Source organism: Nomascus leucogenys, chromosome 17 (genome assembly GCF_006542625.1).
Source record: "Nomascus leucogenys isolate Asia chromosome 17, Asia_NLE_v1, whole genome shotgun sequence".
Taxonomy (NCBI): Eukaryota; Metazoa; Chordata; class Mammalia; order Primates; family Hylobatidae; genus Nomascus; species Nomascus leucogenys.
In genome coordinates this window covers 57,704,042-57,725,201 of record NC_044397.1, presented here as the reverse complement: position 1 = coordinate 57,725,201, position 21,160 = coordinate 57,704,042, and the positions used below count along the sequence as shown (strand labels likewise).

At 41.9% G+C, this 21,160-nt stretch overlaps 1 protein-coding gene across 2 annotated transcripts in view; it reads right to left on the bottom strand.

Annotated features, from left to right (window-relative positions):
* PKD1L1 (polycystin 1 like 1, transient receptor potential channel interacting) overlaps positions 1-21,160 on the bottom strand; it is a 183,584-nt gene that overhangs the window by 84,873 nt on the left and 77,551 nt on the right. For both annotated transcript variants that reach the window (XM_030796568.1, XM_030796567.1), the window contains exons 25-28: positions 15,116-15,311; positions 13,909-13,965; positions 1,815-2,027; positions 763-990 (exon numbers count right to left, since the gene is read on the bottom strand). In XM_030796568.1, coding sequence (XP_030652428.1) covers positions 763-990; positions 1,815-2,027; positions 13,909-13,965; positions 15,116-15,311 — 694 coding nt within the window. The remainder of the gene's footprint in view (positions 1-762; positions 991-1,814; positions 2,028-13,908; positions 13,966-15,115; positions 15,312-21,160) is intronic.

Genomic DNA, 21,160 nt, shown 5'->3' with positions numbered 1-21,160 from the left:
GTCCATACATCCATCAGACATTTGTTGGGTCACCAAATGAGCCACATACTTGAGCCAGACTGGGGTCTGGGGCTACAGAAATACAGAGAATCCTTGCTCTCTGCCCTTCCAAACTCACTCATGGTGACCCTGGGGTCATTCACAAAGCTTCCGAGTGAATGTCTACAAAACTGCCAAGTGGCTGGGACAATCCTCCCTGACTTCCCCATCCTCACATCTCCCTTTCACTGTGGTCCCCTGTTCCTCCTGACCTCTCAGGGAACCCTGCAGGTTCAGCCCAGCTGTGCCTCTCTGATGAGCAGGGAGGATGGGGGGTAAGCACTGCCATGTCCTCAGCAGCCCCTTCTTAAGCGTCATTCAGGTATACTCTGCATTTGATGTTAGACCCATATCTTCATCGTTCTAAAGACACGATTGGCCAGAATGCCTGCATAATCACTGCATCACATGCTGCAACCCCCCAGAGCCTTCTGTTCTCTGACAACGGATTAGAAGGCCTCAAGGAAACACTGAATATGCCCAGTGTCCCAGATACAAGTGACATCTAGTTTTGCCAGGAGTTTTCTGGAGAAGCTAACCTTCTAAGAGGAGTAGAGTCAGCAACATGTTCTAAGTGCCCCCCCTCCTTGGCACTGAGAGGGTGCAAACATGAAAAAAACAGGGGCAAATATGCCAACCTAGTTTCTCTTTTTGTCATTAAAGCCCAATTACTGCAAATTTGAAATGGTCATTAGAAGTGGCAGGTCATCTGTCAGCTTGTACCTGCCCAGGAGCTTGGCCCCCTGGATATGGGTTCTTCTTGGAGAGTATGAGCTGGCTAATGTAGCATGGGCTCTGTGTCTCCGCCCCAGCAGGATTGTGCCCAGCAAGGTCACCAGGTAAATGCACCTGGACAGATCCCAGGCTCTGGACAGAGCTCTGAAGGTTGTAATGAAGAAGGGTCCGGAACTCCATCTGCCCAGTGCTAACGTGGTTCAAAGAGAGACAACCCTGAAACATAGAGCATAGGGAGTGGGATGTTTATAACACAAATGTGCAAAGTGTCTTGAATCCAGGCTAGGGGAGAGGGGAAAAGCAGTTAAAAAGCCCATCTCAAGTGAGACTGGATGCCAGGAAGCAAGAGCGCAGGTCTTAGGGCTCGGCACCGGGTAAGTAGGCGACAAATGCTCTTAAACACTTGTGAGTAATGACGATGATTATTAGTAGGTTCAGACAGACCATTTACTTGCTAATTTCCCAAATGTTACAGTAGCCATCAGTTAAATAAGCCAGCAGGACTGGAGAAGGATGCTAAATTGGCAGGAGAGGAAGGCCAGAAGCCTATTCACTTACTGCTTCTTGAAAGCACTGGCCATTTCATAAAGTAAAAATAAAAAAGTCTCGGAGACAATTTCCAAAGTTACGAGAGCAGAAATAAATGACATAAACTTTGGCCTTTTTAGGCAGTTATGTATCAGCAGGGCTACTTTTAAAATTACTGCATGCAATAAATCATTTGCATTACTTCACATCATTCCTCAAAAAAACAGAAGGTATTCTGAGTCAAACATCCCAAATATCCCAAATGAAAATCTACCAAAACAAAAAAAGGATAAAATAGAAGGAAGGTTTCACTGGAAACATTATAATATTACCATGAAATACTTAAAATTCAAAATGAAAGTCTCCAAATACCAAACTGCCACCCAGAAAAATAAACACCGTACTTCAGAAACTGATTCTGTTTTTGGTTTTGAGAAGCAATTACAAATACAGGTTAACATCCTGGGAGAGGGAAACAGTATTTTTATGGATGGAGAAAAAGTGTGACTTGCCAACAATAAATCTGAGATGACTGTAATTCCTTCTTCATGTAGATAGCCTTCCTCCTTCGAGTTTTCTTGCTCAGAGACTTCCCAGACTCTGGATATGAGACTGATGAGCTCAAGCCTCACTCCTTTGTCAACCACAAATTGCCCCGAGAACTGGCCTTGAGCAAGGAGTGCCCGGGTGTATTTGAGGATGAGAACTGCACTCATAAAGCTTAGCTGCACGAAGAGAAAAGATGTAAATAAAATGCCTCATGGCATATGATGCATATATTCTTGCCTTTTTCATTATTATAAGGAATTAAAATGACTGAACTGGGCTGAGGGAACTGGATTTAAGTCCAGGTTTGGTCTCTAGGTGATTATTGGCCAACTTCCTAAGTAACAAGTTGCTTTTTGATATTCGGCCTCTTGACCAAAGGAAAATAAATGGTCTCTATGCTTTAAGATGTTACTTGTTTTAGGGGGTGGAGCCAAGATGGCCGAATAGGAACAGCTCCGGTCTCCAGCTCCCAGCCCCAGCGACACAGAAGACGGGTGATTTCTGCATTTCTGCTTGAGGTACCGGTTTCATCTCACTAGGGAGTGCCTAACAGTGGGTGCAGGACAGTCGGTGAAGCGCACTGTGCGCGAGCCGAAGCAGGGCGAGGCATTGCCTCACTCGGGAAGCGCAAGGAGTCAGGGAGTTCCCTTTCCTAGTCAAAGAAAGGGGAAGCAGACGGCACCTGGAATATCGGGTCAGTCCCATCCTAATACTGCGCTTTTCCAACGGGCCTGGAAAACGGCACACTAGGAGATTGTGTCCCGCACCTGGCTCGGAGGGTCCTATGCCCACGGAGTCTCGCTAATTGCTAGCACAGCAGTCTGAGATCAAGCTGCGAGGCGGCAGCGAGGCTGGGGGAGGGGCGCCCGCCATTGCCCAGGCTTGCTTAGGTAAACAAAGCAGCCAGGAAGCTCGAACTGGGTGGAGCCCACCACAGCTCAAGGAGGCCTGCCTGCCTCTGTAGGCTCCACCTCTGGGGGCAGGGCACAGACAAACAAAAACTCTGCAAGAACTTCCACAGACTTAAATGTCCCTGTCTGACTGACAGCTTTGAAGAGAGTAGTGGTTCTCCCAGCACGCAGCTGGAGATCTGAGAACGGTCAGACTGCCTCCTAAAGTGGGTCCCTCACCCCTGAGCAGCCTAACTGGGAGGCACCCCCCAGTAGGGACAGACTGACACCTCATTCAACCCGGTACTTCTCTGAGACAAAACTTTCAGAGGAACTATCAGACAGCTGAATTTGTGGTCTCACGAAAATCCACTGTTCTGCAGCCACCGCTGCTGACACCCAGCCAAACAGGGTCTGGAGTGCACCTCTAGTAAACTCCAACAGACCTGCAGCTGAGGGTCCTGTCTGGTAGAAGGAAAACTAACAAACAGAAAGGACATCCACACCAAAAACCCATCTGTACATCACCATCATCAAAGACAAAAAGTAGATAAAACCACAAAGATGGGGAAAAAACAGACCAAAAAAACTGGAAACTCTAAAAAACAGAGCACCTCTCCTCCTCCAAAGGAACGCAGTTCCTCACCAGCAATGGAACAAAGCTGGATGGAGGATGACTTTGATGAGTTGAGAGAAGAAGGCTTCAGACGATCAAACTACTCTGAGCTACGAGAGGAAATTCAAAACAACAGCAAAGAAGTTAAAAACTTTGAAAAAAAATTAGAAGAATGGATAACTAGAATAACCAATGGAGAGAAGGGCTTCAAGGAGCTGATGGAGCTGAAAGCCAAGTTTCGAGAACTACGCGAAGATTGCAGAAGCCTCAGTAGCAGATGCGATCAACTGGAAGAAAGGGTATCGCTGATGGAAGATGAAATGAATGAAATGAAGAGAGAAGGGAAGGTTAGAGAAAAAAGGATAAAAAGAAATGAACAAAGCCTCCAAGAAATTTGGGACTATGTGAAAAGACCAAACCTACGTCTGATTGGTGTACCTGAAAATGATGGGGAGAATGGAACCAAGTTGGAAAACACTCTGCAAGATATTATCCAGGAGAACTTCCCCAATCTAGCAAGGCAGGCCAGCATTCAGATTCAGGAAATACAGAGAACGCCACAAAGATACTCCTCAAGAAGGGCAACTCCAAGACACATTATTGTCAGATTCACCAAAGTTGAAATGAAAGAAAAAATGTTAAGGGCAGCCAGAGAGAAAGGTCGGGTTACCCACAAAGGGAAACCCATCAGACTAACAGCTGATCTCTCAGCAGAAACTTTACAAGCCAGAAGAGAGTGGGGGCCGATATTCAACATTCTTAAAGAAAAGAATTTTCAACCCAGAATCTCCTATCCCGCCAAACTAAGCTTCATAAGTGAAGGAGAAATAAAACACTTTACAGACAAGCAAACGCTGAGTGATTTTGTCACCACCAGGCCTGCCCTAAAAGAGCTCCTGAAGGAAGCACTAAACATGGAAAGGAACAACCGGTACCAGCCACTGCAAAAACATGCCAAATTGTAAAGACTATCGAGACTAGGAAGAAACTATAGCAACTAACGAGCAAAATAACCAACTAACATCATAATGACAGGATCAGATTCACACATAACAATAGTAACGTTAAATGTAAATGGGCTAAATGCTCCAATCAAAAGACACAGACTGGCAAACTGGATAAGGAGTCAGGACCCATCAGTGTGCTGTATTCAGGAAACCCATCTCACGTGCAGAGACACACATAGACTCAAAATAATGGGATGGAGGAAGATCTATCAAGCAACTGGAAAACAAAAAAAGGCAGGGGTTGCAATCCTAGTCTCTGATAAAATAGACTTTAAACCAACAAAGATCAAAAGAGACAAAGAAGGCCATTACATAATGGTAAAGGGATCAATTCAACAAGAAGAGCGAACTATCCTAAATATATATGCACCCAACACAGGAGCACCCAGATTCATAAAGCAAGTCCTGAGTGACCTACAAAGGGACTTAAACTCCCACACAATAATAATGGGAGATTTTAACACCCCACTGTCAGCATTAGACAGATCAACGAGACAGAAAGTTAACAAGGATACCCACGAATTGAACTCAGCTCTGCACCAAGCAGACCTAATAGACATCTACAGAACTCTCCACCCCAAGTCAACAGAATATACATTTTTTTCAGCACCACACCACACCTATTCCAAAATTGACCACATAGTTGGAAGTAAAGCTCTCCTCAGCAAATGTAAAAGAACAGAAATTATAACAAACTGTCTCTCAGACCACAGTGCAATCAAACTAGAACTCAGGATTAAGAAACTCACTCAAAACCGCTCTACTACATGGAAACTGAACAACCTGCTCCTGAATGACTATTGGGTACATAATGAAATGAAGGCAGAAATAAAGATGTTCTTTGAAACCAACGAGAACAAAGACACAACATACCAGAATCTCTGGGACACATTCAAAGCAGTGTGTAGAGGGAAATTTATAGCACTAAATGCCCACAAGAGAAAGCAGGAAAGATCCAAAATTGACTCCCTAACATCACAATTAAAAGAACTAGAAAAGCAAGAGCAAACACATTCAAAAGCTAGCAGAAGGCTAGAAATAACTAAAATCAGAGCAGAACTGAAGGAAATAGAGACACAAAAAAACCTTCAAAAAATTAACGAATCCAGGAGCTGGTTTTTTTAAAAGATCAACAAAATTGATGGACCGCTAGCAAGACTAATAAAGAAGAAAAGAGAGAAGAATCAAATAGATGCAATAAAAAACGAAAAAGGGGATATCACCACCGATCCCACAGAAATACAATCTACCATCAGAGAATACTACAAACACCTCTATGCAAATAAACTAGAAAATCTAGAAGAAATGGATAAATTCCTCGACAAATACACCCTCCCAAGACTAAACCAGGAAGAAGTTGAATCTCTGAATAGACCAATAACAGGTTCTGAAATTGTGGCAATAATCAATAGCTTACCAACCAAAAAGAGTCCAGGACCTGATGGATTCACAGCTGAATTCTACCAGAGGTACAAGGAGGAACTGGTACCATTCCTTCTGAAACTATTCCAATCGATAGAAAAAGAGGGAATCCTCCCTAACACATTTTATGAAGCCAGCATTGTCCTGACACCAAAACCTGGCAGAGACATAACCAAAAAAGAGAATTTCAGACCAATATCCTTGATGAACATTGATGCAAAAATCCTCAATAAAATACTGGCAAACCGAATCCAGCAGCACATCAAAAAGCTTATCCACCATGATCAAGTGGGCTTCATCCCTGGGATGCAAGGCTGGTTCAACATACGCAAATCAATAAATGTAATCCAGCATATAAACAGAACCAAAGACAAAAACCACATGATTATCTCAATAGATGCAGAAAAGGCCTTTGACAAAATTCAACAACCCTTCATGCTAAAAACTCTCAATAAATTAGGTATTGATGGGACATATCTCAAAATAATAAGAGCTATCTACGACAAACCCACAGCCAATATCATACTGAATGGGCAAAAACTGGAAGCATTCCCTCTGAAAACTGGCACAAGACAGGGATGCCCTCTCTCACCACTCCTATTCAACATAGTGCTGGAAGTTCTGGCCAGAGCAATCAGGCAGGAGAAGGAAATAAAAGGTATTCAATTAGGAAAAGAGGAAGTCAAATTGTCCCTGTTTGCAGATGACATGATTGTATATCTAGAAAACCCCATTGTCTCAGCCCAAAATCTCCTTAAGCTGATTAGCAACTTCAGCGAAGTCTCAGGATACAAAATTAATGTACAAAAATCACAAGCATTCTTGTACACGAATAACAGACAAACAGAGAGCCAAATCATGAGTGAACTCCCATTCACAATTGCTTCAAAGAGAATAAAATACCTAGGAATCCAACTTACAAGGGATGAGAAGGACCTCTTCAAGGAGAACTACAAACCACTGCTCAATGAAATAAAAGAGGATACAAACAAGTGGAAGAACATTCCATGCTCATGGGTTGGAAGAATCAATATCGTGAAAATGGCCATACTGCCCAAGGTAATTTATAGATTCAATGCCATCCCCATCAAGCTACCAATGACTTTCTTCACAGAATTGGAAAAAACTACTTTAAAGTTCATATGGAAACAAAAAAGAGCCCGCATCGCCAAGTCAATCCTAAGCCAAAAGAACAAAGCTGGAGGCATCACGCTACCTGACTTTAAACTATACTACAAGGCTACAGTAACCAAAACAGCATGGTACTGGTACCACAACAGAGACATAGATCAATGGAACAGAACAGAGCCCTCAGAAATGATGCCGCATAGCTACAACTATCTGATCTTTGACAAACCTGACAAAAACAAGAAATGGGGAAAGGATTCCCTATTTAATAAATGGTGCTGGGAAAACTGGCTAGCCATATGTAGAAAGCTGAAACTGGATCCCTTCCTTACACCTTATACAAAAATTAATTCAAGATGGATTAAAGACTTATATATTAGACCTAAAACCATTAAAATCCTACAAGAAAACCTAGGCAATACCATTCAGGACATAGGCGTGGGCAAGGACTTCATGTCTAAAATACCAAAAGCAATGGCAACAAAAGCCAAAATCGACAAATGGGATCTCATTAAACTAAAGAGCTTCTGCACAGCAAAAGAAACTACCATCAGAGTGAACAGGCAACCTACAGAATGGGAGAAAATTTTTGCAACCTACTCATCTGACAAAGGGCTAATATCCAGAATCTACAATGAACTCACACAAATTTACAAGAAAAAAACAAACAACCCCATCAAAAAGTGGGCAAAGGACATGAACAGACACTTCTCAAAAGAAGACATTTATGCAGCCAAAAAACACATGAAGAAATGCTCATCATCACTGGCCATCAGAGAAATGCAAATCAAAACCACAGTGTGATACCATCTCACACCAGTTAGAATGGCCATCATTAAAAAATCAGGAAACAACAGGTGCTAGAGAGGATGTGGAGAAACAGGAACACTTTTACACTGTTGGTGGGACTGTAAACTAGTTCAACCATTGTGGAAGTCAATGTGGCAATTCCTCAGGGATCTAGAACTAGAAATACCATTTGACCCAGCCATCCCATTACTGGGTATATACCCAAAGGAATATAAATCATGCTGCTATAAAGACACATGCACACGTATGTTTATTGTGGCACTATTCACAATAGCAAAGACTTGGAACCAACCCAAATGTCCAACAACGATAGACTGGATTAAGAAAATGTGGCACCTATACACCATGGAATACTATGCAGCCATAAAAAATGATGAGTTCGTGTCCTTTGTAGGGACATGGATGAAACTGGAAAACATCATTCTCAGTAAACTATCGCAAGGACAAAAAACCAAACACCGCATGTTCTCTCTCATAGGTGGGAATTGAACAATGAGAACTCATGGACACAGGAAGGTGAACATCACACTCCGGGGACTGTTGTGGGGTGGGGGGAGGGGGGAGGGACAGCATTAGGAGATACACCTAATGCTAAATGACGAGTTAATGGGTGCAGGAAATCAACATGGCACATGGATACATATGTAACAAACCTGCACATTGTGCACATGTACCCTAAAACCCTAAAGTATAATAAAAAAAAAAAAAAAGATGTTACTTGTTTTAAACCCCAACGATCGCTTTGCAAATCTCTTCACAAATTGGCCCCCACCTCCTCCCACAGCCTTCTCCCTCCCCGTTACCTATGTGCATTCTATTCTCAAGCCATGCTGAATCTCTTATTGTGCCCAAAGAATCGAGGCTTTTTCTTGATGCCCTCCAGATTCCTCTACCTGCAGTACCTTTACCCTCATCTGGACTGGCAGAATCCAATCCTACTTTTCTCTCTCTCTGTTTCTTTTCCTTTTTTTTTCTTTTCTTTTTTCTTCCTCTCTCTCTTTTTGTTTAGAGATGGGGTCTCACTCTGTCACCCAAGCTGGAGTGCAGTGGCACAAGCATAGCTCCCTGCAGACTTGAACTCCTGGGCTCACATGATCCTCCCACCTCAGCCTCCCAAGTGCTGGGACTACAGACATACATTTTTTTTTTTTTTTTTTGAGACGGAGTTTGACTCTATTGCCCAGGCTGGAGTGCAGTGGCACAAGCTTGGCTCACTGCATCCTCCATCTCCTGGGTTTAAGCAATTCCCTGACTCAGCCTCCCGAGTAGCTGGGATTACAGGCACCCACCACCATACCCAGCTAATGTTTTTTGTATGTTTAGTAGAGACAGGGTTTCACCATCTTGGCCAGGCTGATCTTGAACTCCTGACCTCATGATCCACCCGCCTCGGCTTCCCAAAGTGCTCCGAGTACAGGTGTGAGCCACCACGCCCAGCCTATTTTTCTGAACTCTTAATGTAGTCCCCTTTCAAACCTACACAAAGTAGAAAGAATAGTATGGTAGTATAATATGTCTATCACCCAACTTTAACAATTATTCACTGGAATATTTTTTCTTCTATTCTCTACTTAACTTTAAAAAAATATTTAAAAGCAAAAAGCGAATCTCAGACATTATTTTTATCCATGAACACTTTAGTGTGTAGTGCTGATAGATGAGGATTCTTTCTAAAAACATGCCCACAATGCCATGATCACATCTAACAAAACTATGATTCTTTACTACGTATCTTTTAAAACCCACCTCAAATGTCTATGAGACAAAGGCAGCTGCATCACTGCTTGTGTTTATGCAGAATTTTGTCATTCTCCTGATCGTAAGACTAAGCATATTTATTGAAATATATCTGTTTGCAACTTCATTCATCAATGCTTAAAAGACACAGACTAATCTTTTTCTTCTTTGTACTTTAGCAGCTCCTAGCAATTGCTAAATAAATATGTGTCCATGAAATGAAATTGAGATTCTGTTTTCTATTGACCAGGCTTATTTAACCACATCTAATGGCTTAGATACACCTTTTAAAATCTAGTTCTTTCACCACAATAAGATTAAACTAATTTGGAAATGCATTTAAACTACTATTAAAGGCCCTTTTCATGAGGTAGCTTACCATGGATATTGGGACTTAAAATGAAAGAATAGTCTCTAAAATTAAACAAGTGCTTTAAAGAATATATTATGCCCACTTTCACAATGACCACTTTTTTGACCAAAAATATCAGAATGGTCACTTTAAGAGGACAACCATGTTCATTTTCATTTCCCACTCTGAACTAAGAACTGTGGCAGACCCTGGGGTTCAGAGATGCACAAGAGAGGGACAATGGCAGGAATGATTTGATCTCTACCAGATTCATGCTCTGGAGCCTCATGTAGGGTCATCGCTGGGAAGTAATTCCATTTCCCAGGTCCCTCGAGTCCAGGTGAGCCCATGTGATGCTCACCAGGGGAAGGTGAGTGCAGCGAGGTGTGCACCTGCAGGGCCACATGACCGACAGGCAGCATACCTACTCCATGTGCTATTCCCCTGACTTAGGAAGCCACAGAGTGGAGGTAGTCGGGGCACAAGACGGACGGGGCCAGAGTCCCTGAGTCACCACGAGGGAGACCACCCACTGAACACCTGCTACGGAATGTGTGCGAATGAAGAAAAAACATCTGTTGTATTCAGCTTCTGGGATTTCAGGGTTATCTGTTATAGCAGCTAACGTTATTTTAACTAATACAGTTTGTGTCTTAAGAGGCTGAGTAGTCTAAAGTTGGAAGACAGATGCACAAAAAGAAATTACAAATCAAAGGTGTTGAAGTGTTAAAAACAAAGTCACGTACAAATTTGTCTCGAACAAAATGAACTCTGCCTTCAGACCTTTGTGAAGATTTCACGGAGAAGGTGGCATTTGAATCTACCCTTGAGGAGAAAGTAATATTTTTCCAGGGGAAGAAGTAACCTGCTCCAGTTATAGGAAAACATACCATTTCAAGGACATAAGGGGTATCCCAAAAGCCCACACAGGGAAGATGCCTACGTTGGGTTGTGTGCACAATGAGGTGCAGAGAGTCAAGTGGAAATGAGTGAAGTTCTGGTATGATACAAAGAACAATTGGGGCCAGGCGCGGTGGCTCAAGCCTGTAATCCCAGCACTTTGGGAGGCCGAGGCGGGTGGATCACAAGGTCAGGAGATTGAGACCATCCTGGCTAACACAGTGAAACCCCGTCTCTACTAAAAATACAAAAATTAGCCTGGCGTGGCGGTGTGCGCCTGTAGTCTCAGCTGCTGGGGAGGCTGAGGCAGGAGAATGGCATGAACCCAGGAGGCAGAGCTTGCAGTGAGCCGAGATCGTGCCACTACACTCCAGCCTGGGTGACAGGGTGAGACCCCGTCTCAAGACAAAACAAAACAAAACAAAAAACAACAACAAAAAACACAAATAAGGGAGGTGGGAATAAAACCATGCATTACACCTATGGTATTTCTGTGGTGAAGAGGAAGATCCCTGGTATCAGGGAGTCGACATTCCAGTGGGGAAAGAGCAGCATTAAAGAAATAAATGAGATAGTTGCTGTTGTGAAAATATTGAAGGGGATAGTCCGTAACAGGAAGAGAGGATAATTACCTTCAGACGGCGGGTCTAGGACAACGTCTCTAAGAAAGTAAGTAGCATTTGTGCTGAGTCAATGAAAGGTCAGCTATTTGAAAAGCCAAGGGGAGGGCACAGCGGGAAAAGGATCAAGGCAGTACCCCTGGAGGATGGTTAGGAAGTAGGAGAAAAGCCAGGAAAGGAGGACAGAAGGAAAGAAGGAGCCAGACACTGTGGGTGCATAAGATGTTTATCTTCTATTCAGCACACAAGGAGAAGCCACGGGAAGTGTTGAGCAGGAGAGTGGCACTCACTGACTCAGGCTTTTACAATGACTCGACTGCTGTGTGTAGCATATTTTCTAAGGTGGCCTGAGAGGAGGCATAGAGGACAGGACAGTGAGAGAAACTGCCAGCCTGGATGAGAAATGACGTTTGCTTGGATCTGGGTGAGGGGCAGTAGAGGCAGGAGAGGTAGGAAGATTCTAGCTATGTGTTTGAGGAAGAACAGATAAGACTTGGTTATAAGTGAATGGATGAGGGGAAGAAAGGACTCCGGTGACACCTGGGCTTTAACATGGGATTCTGCATGGACGGTGCTGCCCTGTCCTGGGCTGAGGAAAGTAGGAGGAATATGGGGTTGGAAGGGGTCGGGGGAGGAGCCCACTCTGCCATGCTGGGTCTGTGCAGTTTCGGCCCGTGTGGAAATAAGAGCATGTAGTTATACGTGCTTGTCTGGGGAGCTTGAGTCAGCTTTGAGTTGGAGGTGTAGGTTGCAGAGTCCCTATGAGATGGATGTAAAGTGGAAGGAGTGGATAAGATGACACAGGGAGGAGGTGTGGACAGAGAATCTAGGAGGCCCAAGACAAAGCTCTGAGATACTGACCACATAACTATAGATGGGAAGAGCCAACAGGGGTCAGTCAACAAGGCCAACCGAGAAACTGTGTCATGAAGCCTGGAGAAGAGCATGTCCCCCAAAGCAGGGTGAGCCCCACAGAAGGTCCCCGGCAGGGAGAGAATGGGGAGCAGAGGGTGTCCAGTGGATTTGGCCAGATAGAGATCTGCTGTGACTTTGACAGGAGCAGCGGCAGTGTGGATGGAGATGGAAGCCAAAGTTTGATGGTCTAAAATGCATGAGAAGCCAGGTGTGGTGACGTGCATCTGTGGTCCCAGCTACTCAGAAGGCCGAGGTGGGAGGATGGCTTGAGTCCAGGAGTTTGAGGCAGCCTGAGCAACACAGTGAGACCTTGTCTGTTAAACACACACACACACACACACACACACACACACACACACACACACACACAAACAAGAAGCAGCAAGTATAGCCCACAGCAGGCTCAGAACTCACTTTTTAAATGCTCTGCTGTGAAGAGGAACATGAAAATTAGGTGGAAGCTGGAAGCAGGTTTGATTTCACTGGAGAGATTTTTTTTAAAAATAAGTGAGATTCTAAGCATGTGGAGGATCATTCAGAAGAGAGAAGTGGAAGCAGCAGCAAAGAGTGGAAAATGAAAAGAGGCAAACTCTGGAGAAGGCAAGATGGGCAGGAGCAGGACTGTGCTGCCTGCACCCACGCAAGCTAGGCATTGTCCAACACTGGGGCACCCGTCACTCAGACTGAGATAAGGGGCAACGAGGGGAGCCTGGAGGAGAGTTCCACACAAATAAAGGGAGAAGCCCATGCAGGGGCTGGAGATTCCTTCTATGGTGACAGAGCGTGGCCATAGTTAGATTCACAGACTGGAGGTGGATGAGAGAATGACGCGTGCTCCTCTCATCTCTCAAGCAGCAATGCAGGGGGAACATCAGCCGACGGGGAGGAAAGTGTGCCACAGACTCAAGAAGAAAAGAAGGTGTGACAAAGGAAAAACCCAATGCCATGTGTTACCAATAAAGAACAGGCCCCTCGCCAAAATTATTCATAGCATGGATAGTACGTGTTCTCATCCATTTCTACTTTGGGATTCCAAATTTCTTCCTTCCTTCCTTCTTTTTCTTTTTCTTTCTTTTCTTTCTTTCCCTCCTACCTTCCTCCCTCCCTCCTTCCCTTCCCCTCCCTTCTGCTCCCCTCCCCTCCCCTCCCTTCCCTTCCCTTCCTTTCCTTTCCTTTTTTTGATGGAGTCTCACTTTGTCACCCAGACTGGAGTGTAGCGGCGGGATCTCGGCTCACTGCAACCTCCGCCTCCTGGGTTCAAGCGATTCTCCTGTCTCAGTAGAGTACTCCTCCTGAGTAGCTGGGATTACAGGTGCCCGCCACCATGCCCGGCTAATTTTTATATTTTTAGTGGAGACAGGGTTTCACCATGTTGGTCAGGCTGGTCTCGAACTCCTGACTTCGTGATCCACCCACCTTGGCCTCCCAAAGTGCTGGGATTACAGGTGTGAGCCACTGGGCCTGGCCTGGATTCCAAATTTCTATATTCAAAATTTCTGAGGTGGGCTTTGCTATTCAGATGAATTCTTAAGGGAAAATCACATTTCTAACCTAAGTGTCAAACTATGATTCTGGACAGTATGTTTTTCAAGAACTGATCATGTCCCTCAAAACTATATAAAATAGCAGGAAGATATTCTTGGGAAAAAATTGCACTTACCTTATTAGAGAAGCTCACGAGGTCCGTCAACATAAAAACAGAACCAATCATTTCTTCCTGACCAGGAGAAACAACAATAAAACAAAAAGAAAATGCAATGAGAGGGAAATTAGCTTGTTTGGGTTAAAGTTACAGCTTGCCTATGTAGAAATAGGACAGATCCCCTGCTTTTTGGCCAAAAGACCAATTGGAGGCCAGACCTTCTGTAGAGAGACCATTACTGTTGTCTCCAGTTTTCCTTGGAATCCAGCATCTCTCCTGTGTGCCCCCTAGACATCCTCAGCACGACTCCATCAGGGAACTGACACGAGGGCTGATGACATAAGGGCGCAGAGCTAAGCAACAATTTATTTATTTATTTTATTTATTTTATTTTATTTTATGTTTTTGAGACGGAGTCGTGCTCTGTCGCCCAGGCTGAAGTGCAGTGGCGCGATCTCGGCTCACTGCAAGCTTTGCCTCCTGGGTTCACACCATTCTCCTGCCTCAGCCTCCCAAGTAGCTGGGACTACATGCGCCCACCACCACACCTGGCTAATTTTTTTTTTTTTTTTTGTATTTTTAGTGGAGACGGGTTTCACCGTGGTTAGCCAGGACGGTCACGATCTCCTGACCTCGTGATCTGCCTGCCTTGGCCTCCCAAAGTGCTGAGATTACAGGCTTGAGCCACTGCACCCGGCCAGAGCTAAGCAACATTTTTAAAAAGAGTCAGGAAGAATGGGAAAAAAATTACATCAAGTGAAGTATCTTATAATTGTAATGAAATAAGATATTATTTATAGATGTGAATATTCTCTTTTGACATTTATAAGATAGCAGTTGCAGAAATGCTGTGAGCAAGGACAGTCACATTTAAATACATGGTAATTTCTTCAGAAGTTACACAAAATCATGAACTTAACTCTCCAAGATAAAATCAGACTGTTTTACATAAGTTTTACTTACACAAACTTCAGCAAAATTATCTGTAACAATGATTGACTTGGTCAGTCTTTCTTTTATAAACCAGCAGCATTCATTTGTGATACATATGAGCTGACTAGAGAGACCCCAGCCATGTATGGGAGCTGAGCTGGCTGGCCCTCTTGGTCTCATTTCTTGCCTGTGTTTCATAAGCATGACCACTTGCTAGTGAGCCAGCCAGTCATGAGCCCTGCCACTTGATAAAGGTTTACAGACACTAAGCTCACCCTCCTCTGGGCCATACCTGATCTACAAAAGCTAATTTGCATACTGAAGAAATTAATGCATCCTGTATTCGTGACCATTGGTTGCAGGAGGCAGTTTTGTCCTCCTTAGACAAACGACTCAGGATTCTGGTGATCACAGTGATGTAGTTCCTGATTTCTGTGTAACTCCCCATCAGCTGGAGGGTAGAAAGGTTTTTCAGGCTGGAATTATACCTGAAGAAAACACAAGAGTTATCATTACTGTTCCAACACACAGGAAAACTTTTCACCCTGCCTACCAAGAGTGGGATGGGATTTGTTGCAAAAATACCTGTTGGACAGGGCAGGGTAGAAAAACAATGATACAAAGGAGAATTGGTCTGTGCAACGGAAACTCTAAAAACATGCTGTAAGTCATAATATAAAATTTTACAAAAACTCCTTTTATCAGAACTAAAAAAGGCACAAGAAACCAGATACTAATATAGAAGCATCATGGCAAATGAAGGAATGTATTCCAGAGCCAGACAGAGATACCACGACGCTACAGCTGGCCGGAGTTTATGACTCCGGGTTTCAAGAATTGCGCACTTATTTACTTATTTACAAACAGCATACTTACTTGCACTGGAAAAGATAACACAATATTGTGAAAAGAGGGCTATACATGTGGTCAAAGGCCAGTTCCAGCCCTTGTTCTGCAATTTATTTGCTCTATGAGCACAAGAGTATTGTTTAATAAATGAGCCTCAGTTTCCAAATGTATAAAATAGAAATTTTCATCTGGACACACTGCAGTGGGTCATTGCAAGAAGTAAATTAATTAGAAATCATGTTCTAATTGATTAGAAAATGCATCATGAGCTCTATACACATACGCTTAAGCTCACCCTTGACCAATAAGTGATTTATGGAGACTAAGACCCTAGGAAGCCAAGCTAAAGATAAAAAGAACAAATAAATCTGAGCAGAAACATCACTGGCTGCACAACGAGGGGAAATATACTTTACAGAATTCGTCTTGCCAAACTAATAAACATAAAAACAAATGACCTAACAAACAAAAACAATGAAAACAAGCCCAGGAAAAGGAGGTAGGCCAATATCCAGAGTGGCTGCAATATATTATCTAAAATATCCAGTTACAAATTATGAGACATCCAAAGAAACATTAAGTGTGACCCAAACATGAGAAAAATAAGCAGGCAATAGAAACTGCCTATGAGGAGACTCAAATGTTGGAATTAGCAAGGACTTTGAAACAGCTATTATAAACATGATTCAAAGAATGAAAGGAAACCATATTTTTAAAAATCAAAGGAAGTTAGAACAATGATTAGTCAAATAGAGACTATCAATAAAGAGATAGAAGCTATAAATTTATAAGTTATGGAGAGAACCAAATGGAAATTCTGAAGTTACATGTATAATAATTATAACAAAAGAGATGTTCAAAAGTAAATTTGAGAAAAGAAAGAATCTAGAAACTTGAAGACAGAGCAATAGAGATTATAAATAACAGGAAGAAAAAAGTAGGAAGAAAATGAATGGCAACTCAGAGAAATGTTGAACAATTAAGTTCGTGAATTACCTTTTTCTCTCTCTTCTTATTTAAAAAGCCATTGCATAAAGACATTTCTACAGAGCTGTACTGTTGGGCCCATAACACACAGAAATATAACAAGAACACAAAGTCTAGGCATGGTGGCTCATGCCTGTAATCCCAGCACTTTGGGAGGCCAAGGTGGGTAGATCACCTGAGGTCAAGAGTTCAAGACCAGCCTGGCCAACATGGTGAAACCCCATCTCTACTAAAAATACAAAAAATTAGCTGGGCGTGGTGGTGTGTGCCTGTAATCCCAGCTACTTGGGAGGCTGAGGCAAGAGAATCACTTGAATCCAGGAGGCAGAGGTTGCAGTGAGCCAAGATCTTGCCATTGCACTGCAGCCTGGGTGACAGGGTGAGACCCCATCTCAAGACAAAACAAAACGAAACAAAACAAAAAACAACAACAAAAAAACACAAGGGAGGTGGGAATAAAACTATATAAGAATAAAGAAATGACACTAGATGGTAACTTAAAGCCACAGGAAGATATGAAAACAAACAAAAATACTAAATAAGATTAACATACATTAAAAGCAATTTCTAAAAATATATTTGTGCTCTCTTCTCCAGTTTCTTTAAAAGACAGAAAACTGGCAGGCGTAGTGGTTCACGCCTGTAATCCCAGCACTTTGGGAGGCTGAGGTGGGTGGATCACCTGAGGTCGGGACTTCGAGACCAGCCTGACCAACATGGAGAAATCCCATCTCTACTAAAAATACAAAATTAGCCAGGCATGGTGGCACATGCCTGTAATACCAGCTACTTCAGAGGCTGAGGCAGTAGAATCACTTGAACCCAGGAGGCGGAGGTTGCAGTGAGCTGAGATCACGGCACTGCACTCCAGCCTGGGCAACAGAGCAAGACTCTGTCTTAAGAAAAAATAAAAAGACAGAAAATTTTATAAAACAATAATTATAACATTGGACTGTTGGGTTTGTAACACTGATAGATGTAACATACATAATAACCATAACACAAAAAGGGAAGAGGAAATGGATCTATAGAGGAGTAAATTTTCTACATCTTGCTGAAATTAATGTAAATTTGAAGTAGTTTCTAGTAATTTAAGGTGTATATTGTAAGCCTTAGTGCAACAACTAAGAAAATATCTAAAAATACATAATAATCATTAAAGGAGTGAAAATGATATACTAGAAAATACTTAACATAAAAGGAGGCAGTAAAGAAGAAACAGAGGAACAAAGTAATAATGAGACATGTAAAAAATAAGCAAAATGGTATACGTAAATCCATCCAACCATATCAATAATAATATTAAATGTGAATAGATTACATGATCCAACCAAAAGGCAGAGATTGTAAGACTATATACAAAACCAAGATTCAACTATATGCTGTCTACTGGAGACTAGGTTCAAGGATAAAATTAGGTTGTAAGTAAAAGGATGGAAAGAGACATGCAAACAGTAACAGCAAGGCATGTAGAGTGGTTATGTTTGTATCAGACAAAAAAGGAATTAGACAAAAACAGATAGTAGCAATAAAGAGGGACATTTTCTAATGATAATATAGGTAAATTCATCAGAAAGATTAGAAAGTTGTAAACATATAGGGACCTAACAACAGGGTCCATATACATGAGCAATAATGGACAGAACTGAAGGGACAGACAGAAAACTCAAAACAATAATACTGTCAATAATGGATAGAACCACTACGCAGAAAATCAACAAGGATACATAAGGCTCAAACAATAATATAAATCAATTAGACCTAACAGATAACCATTGAACATTTTAGCCAACAAAATCAGATACATATTCTTTTCAAGTGCACATGGGACATTTTCTAGAATACACCATATAGTAGGCCACAAACAAAACTCAATAAATTTTAAACTACCGCCATTATACAGAGTATATCCTCTGACCATGATGGAATTAAATAATTAGAAATCAATGACAAAAGAAATTTGGAAAATTACAAATATGTGAAAAAGTAAAAAACATACTCCTAAATACTATAATCAATGGTTCAAAGAAGAAATTGCAATAAGAATTACAAAATGCTTTGAGATTAATAAACGAAAACAACATTCTAAAACACATTGGATGCAGCTAAATCAGTGCTTGAAGGGAATTTAAAGCTAAAAATGGCTATAAAGATGCCAAATCAATAATCTAATTTTTCACTTTAAGAAACAAACAAAAAAAAGAAGAGCAAAGTAAACCAGAGCAAGCACAAGGGTGGGGGGGAAGAATAAAAATTAGTGTAGAACTGAATGAAATAGAGAATAGGAAAACAACAACAATAAAAGTCAATGAAGCCAAAAGCTGGTTTTTTGAAAACATCAACAAAATGACAAATCTTTAGCTAGACTGACAGACAAAAAAATAAGAGAGGGAAAAAGAGATGACTTAAATTACTAAAATCAGGAATGAAATTGATATCTCTACTGACCATATAGAAATAAAAAGGATTATAAGAGAACACCATACAAAACTGTATGCCAAAAAAAATAGAGAATGTAGATGAAATGGAAAATTCCTAGAAAGAAACAAACTACTGAAACTGACTCAAGAAGAAATAGAAATCTGAATAGTAAAGATACTGAATTAGTCATTTCAAAATTTCCACAAAGAAAATGCCAGGTCCAAATAACTTTGCTGGTAAATGTTTATAGAAGAATCACTAGCCATCCTTCACAAAATCTTCCAAATATTTGAATGCAAAGGAAGCTAGGTGTGGTGGCACACGCTTGTTATCCCAGCACTTTGGGAGGCCAAGGTGGGAGGATTGCTTGAGCCCAGGAGTTCAAGACCAGCCTGGGCAACATGATGAAATTAGCCAGGCATGGTGGCATGTGCCTATAATCCCAGCTACTTGGGAGGCTGAGGTGGAAGGATAGCTTGAGCCTAGGAGGTCAAGGTGCAGTGAGCCATGATCGTGCCACTGTACTCCAACCTAGACAACAAATGGAGACCTTGTCTCAAAAAAAAAAAAAAAAAAAAAAGAAAGGAATACTTCCAAATTGATTGGGGCCAGTATTATTCTGATACCAAAACCAGACAAAGACAACACAGGAAAAGAAAGAAAACTGCAGGCCAATACCTGTTAGGAACATAGACACAAAAATCCTCAGTAAAGTACTGGAAATCAAATCCAGCACACAGAAAAAGATGTATACATCATGACCAAATGGAATTTATTCCCAGACTGTAAGAGTGATTCAACATCTGAAAATCAATCACTTTTATATAACTTGTGTCTTAGTTTGTTTGTGCTGTTATAATAAAATACCTGAGACTGGGTAATGTATAAAGAACAGAAATTTATTTTCACAGTTTTGGAGACTGGGAAGTCTAAGATCAAGACACTAATATGTTCAGTGTCTGGTGAGGCTGCTCTCTGCTTCCAAGGTGGCACCTGTTGCTGCCTCCTCCAGAGGGGAAGAAAACTGTGACCTCACATGACAGAAGGGACAGAACGACAAAAGGGGGCCTATCTAGTTCCCTCCAGCCATTTTATAAGGTGACTAATTTCATTTATGAGAGCCGAACCTTTATGGCCTAATCACCTCCTACAGGCACCACCTCTTACTACTGTTGCATTGGGGATAAAGTTTCAACAGGAATTTTAGAGAGGACACAAACATGCAAACTGTAACAAATTAACGGACTGAGGGACAAAAAACATATAATCGTCTCCATAGACCTAGAAAAAGCAATTAACAAAATCCAATACTTTTTTATAATGAAATACACACACGACAAACTAGGAATAGAAGAGAACATCCTCAATCTGATAACAGTTGTCTATGAAAGACCTCTAGCTAATATTAATATGAAGTGGTGAAAGACTGAATGCTTCCTCCTTAAAACTGAGAAGACCAGGATTTCCATGCTTGCCACTTCTGTTCGGCATTGAATGGAGGTTCTAGTCAAGAGAATTAGGCAAGAAAAAGAAATGGAAGGCATCCAGATTAGAAAGAAAGAAGCAAAGCTATCTCTAGTGACAGATGACATGATCTTATATAGAGAAAATCTCAAGGAATTCGGTAAAAAACTATTAATACTAACAAACATGTTCAGCAGGGTTATAGGATACAAGATACTCCCCAAACTGATGTACAGACTTGACAAATCCCTATGAAAATCCCAGTTAGCTTTTGTTTTGTTTTGTTTTGTTTTTCTACCCCCTGCAGCAGGAGTCTGGAGCCCCAGTCTGCCCCAGCCAGAGCAAGGCCGGAGAGGCTGGCCGGCACCAAAGCCATTGTGCCATGCCTGTGCTGCTTTGTTTTCGCAGAAATTGACAGGCTTATTCTAAAACTCATATGGAAATGCGAAAGACCTGAAAGACCCAACCTTGTAAAAAGAACAAAGTTAGTGGGCTCAGGCTTTTCAGTTTCAAAATTTACTACTAAACTATAATAATCAAGGCAGCATAGTACTGGTATGAGGAGAGACATTTAGACTAATGGAATAGAATTGAGAATCAAGAAACAAACCTTTTA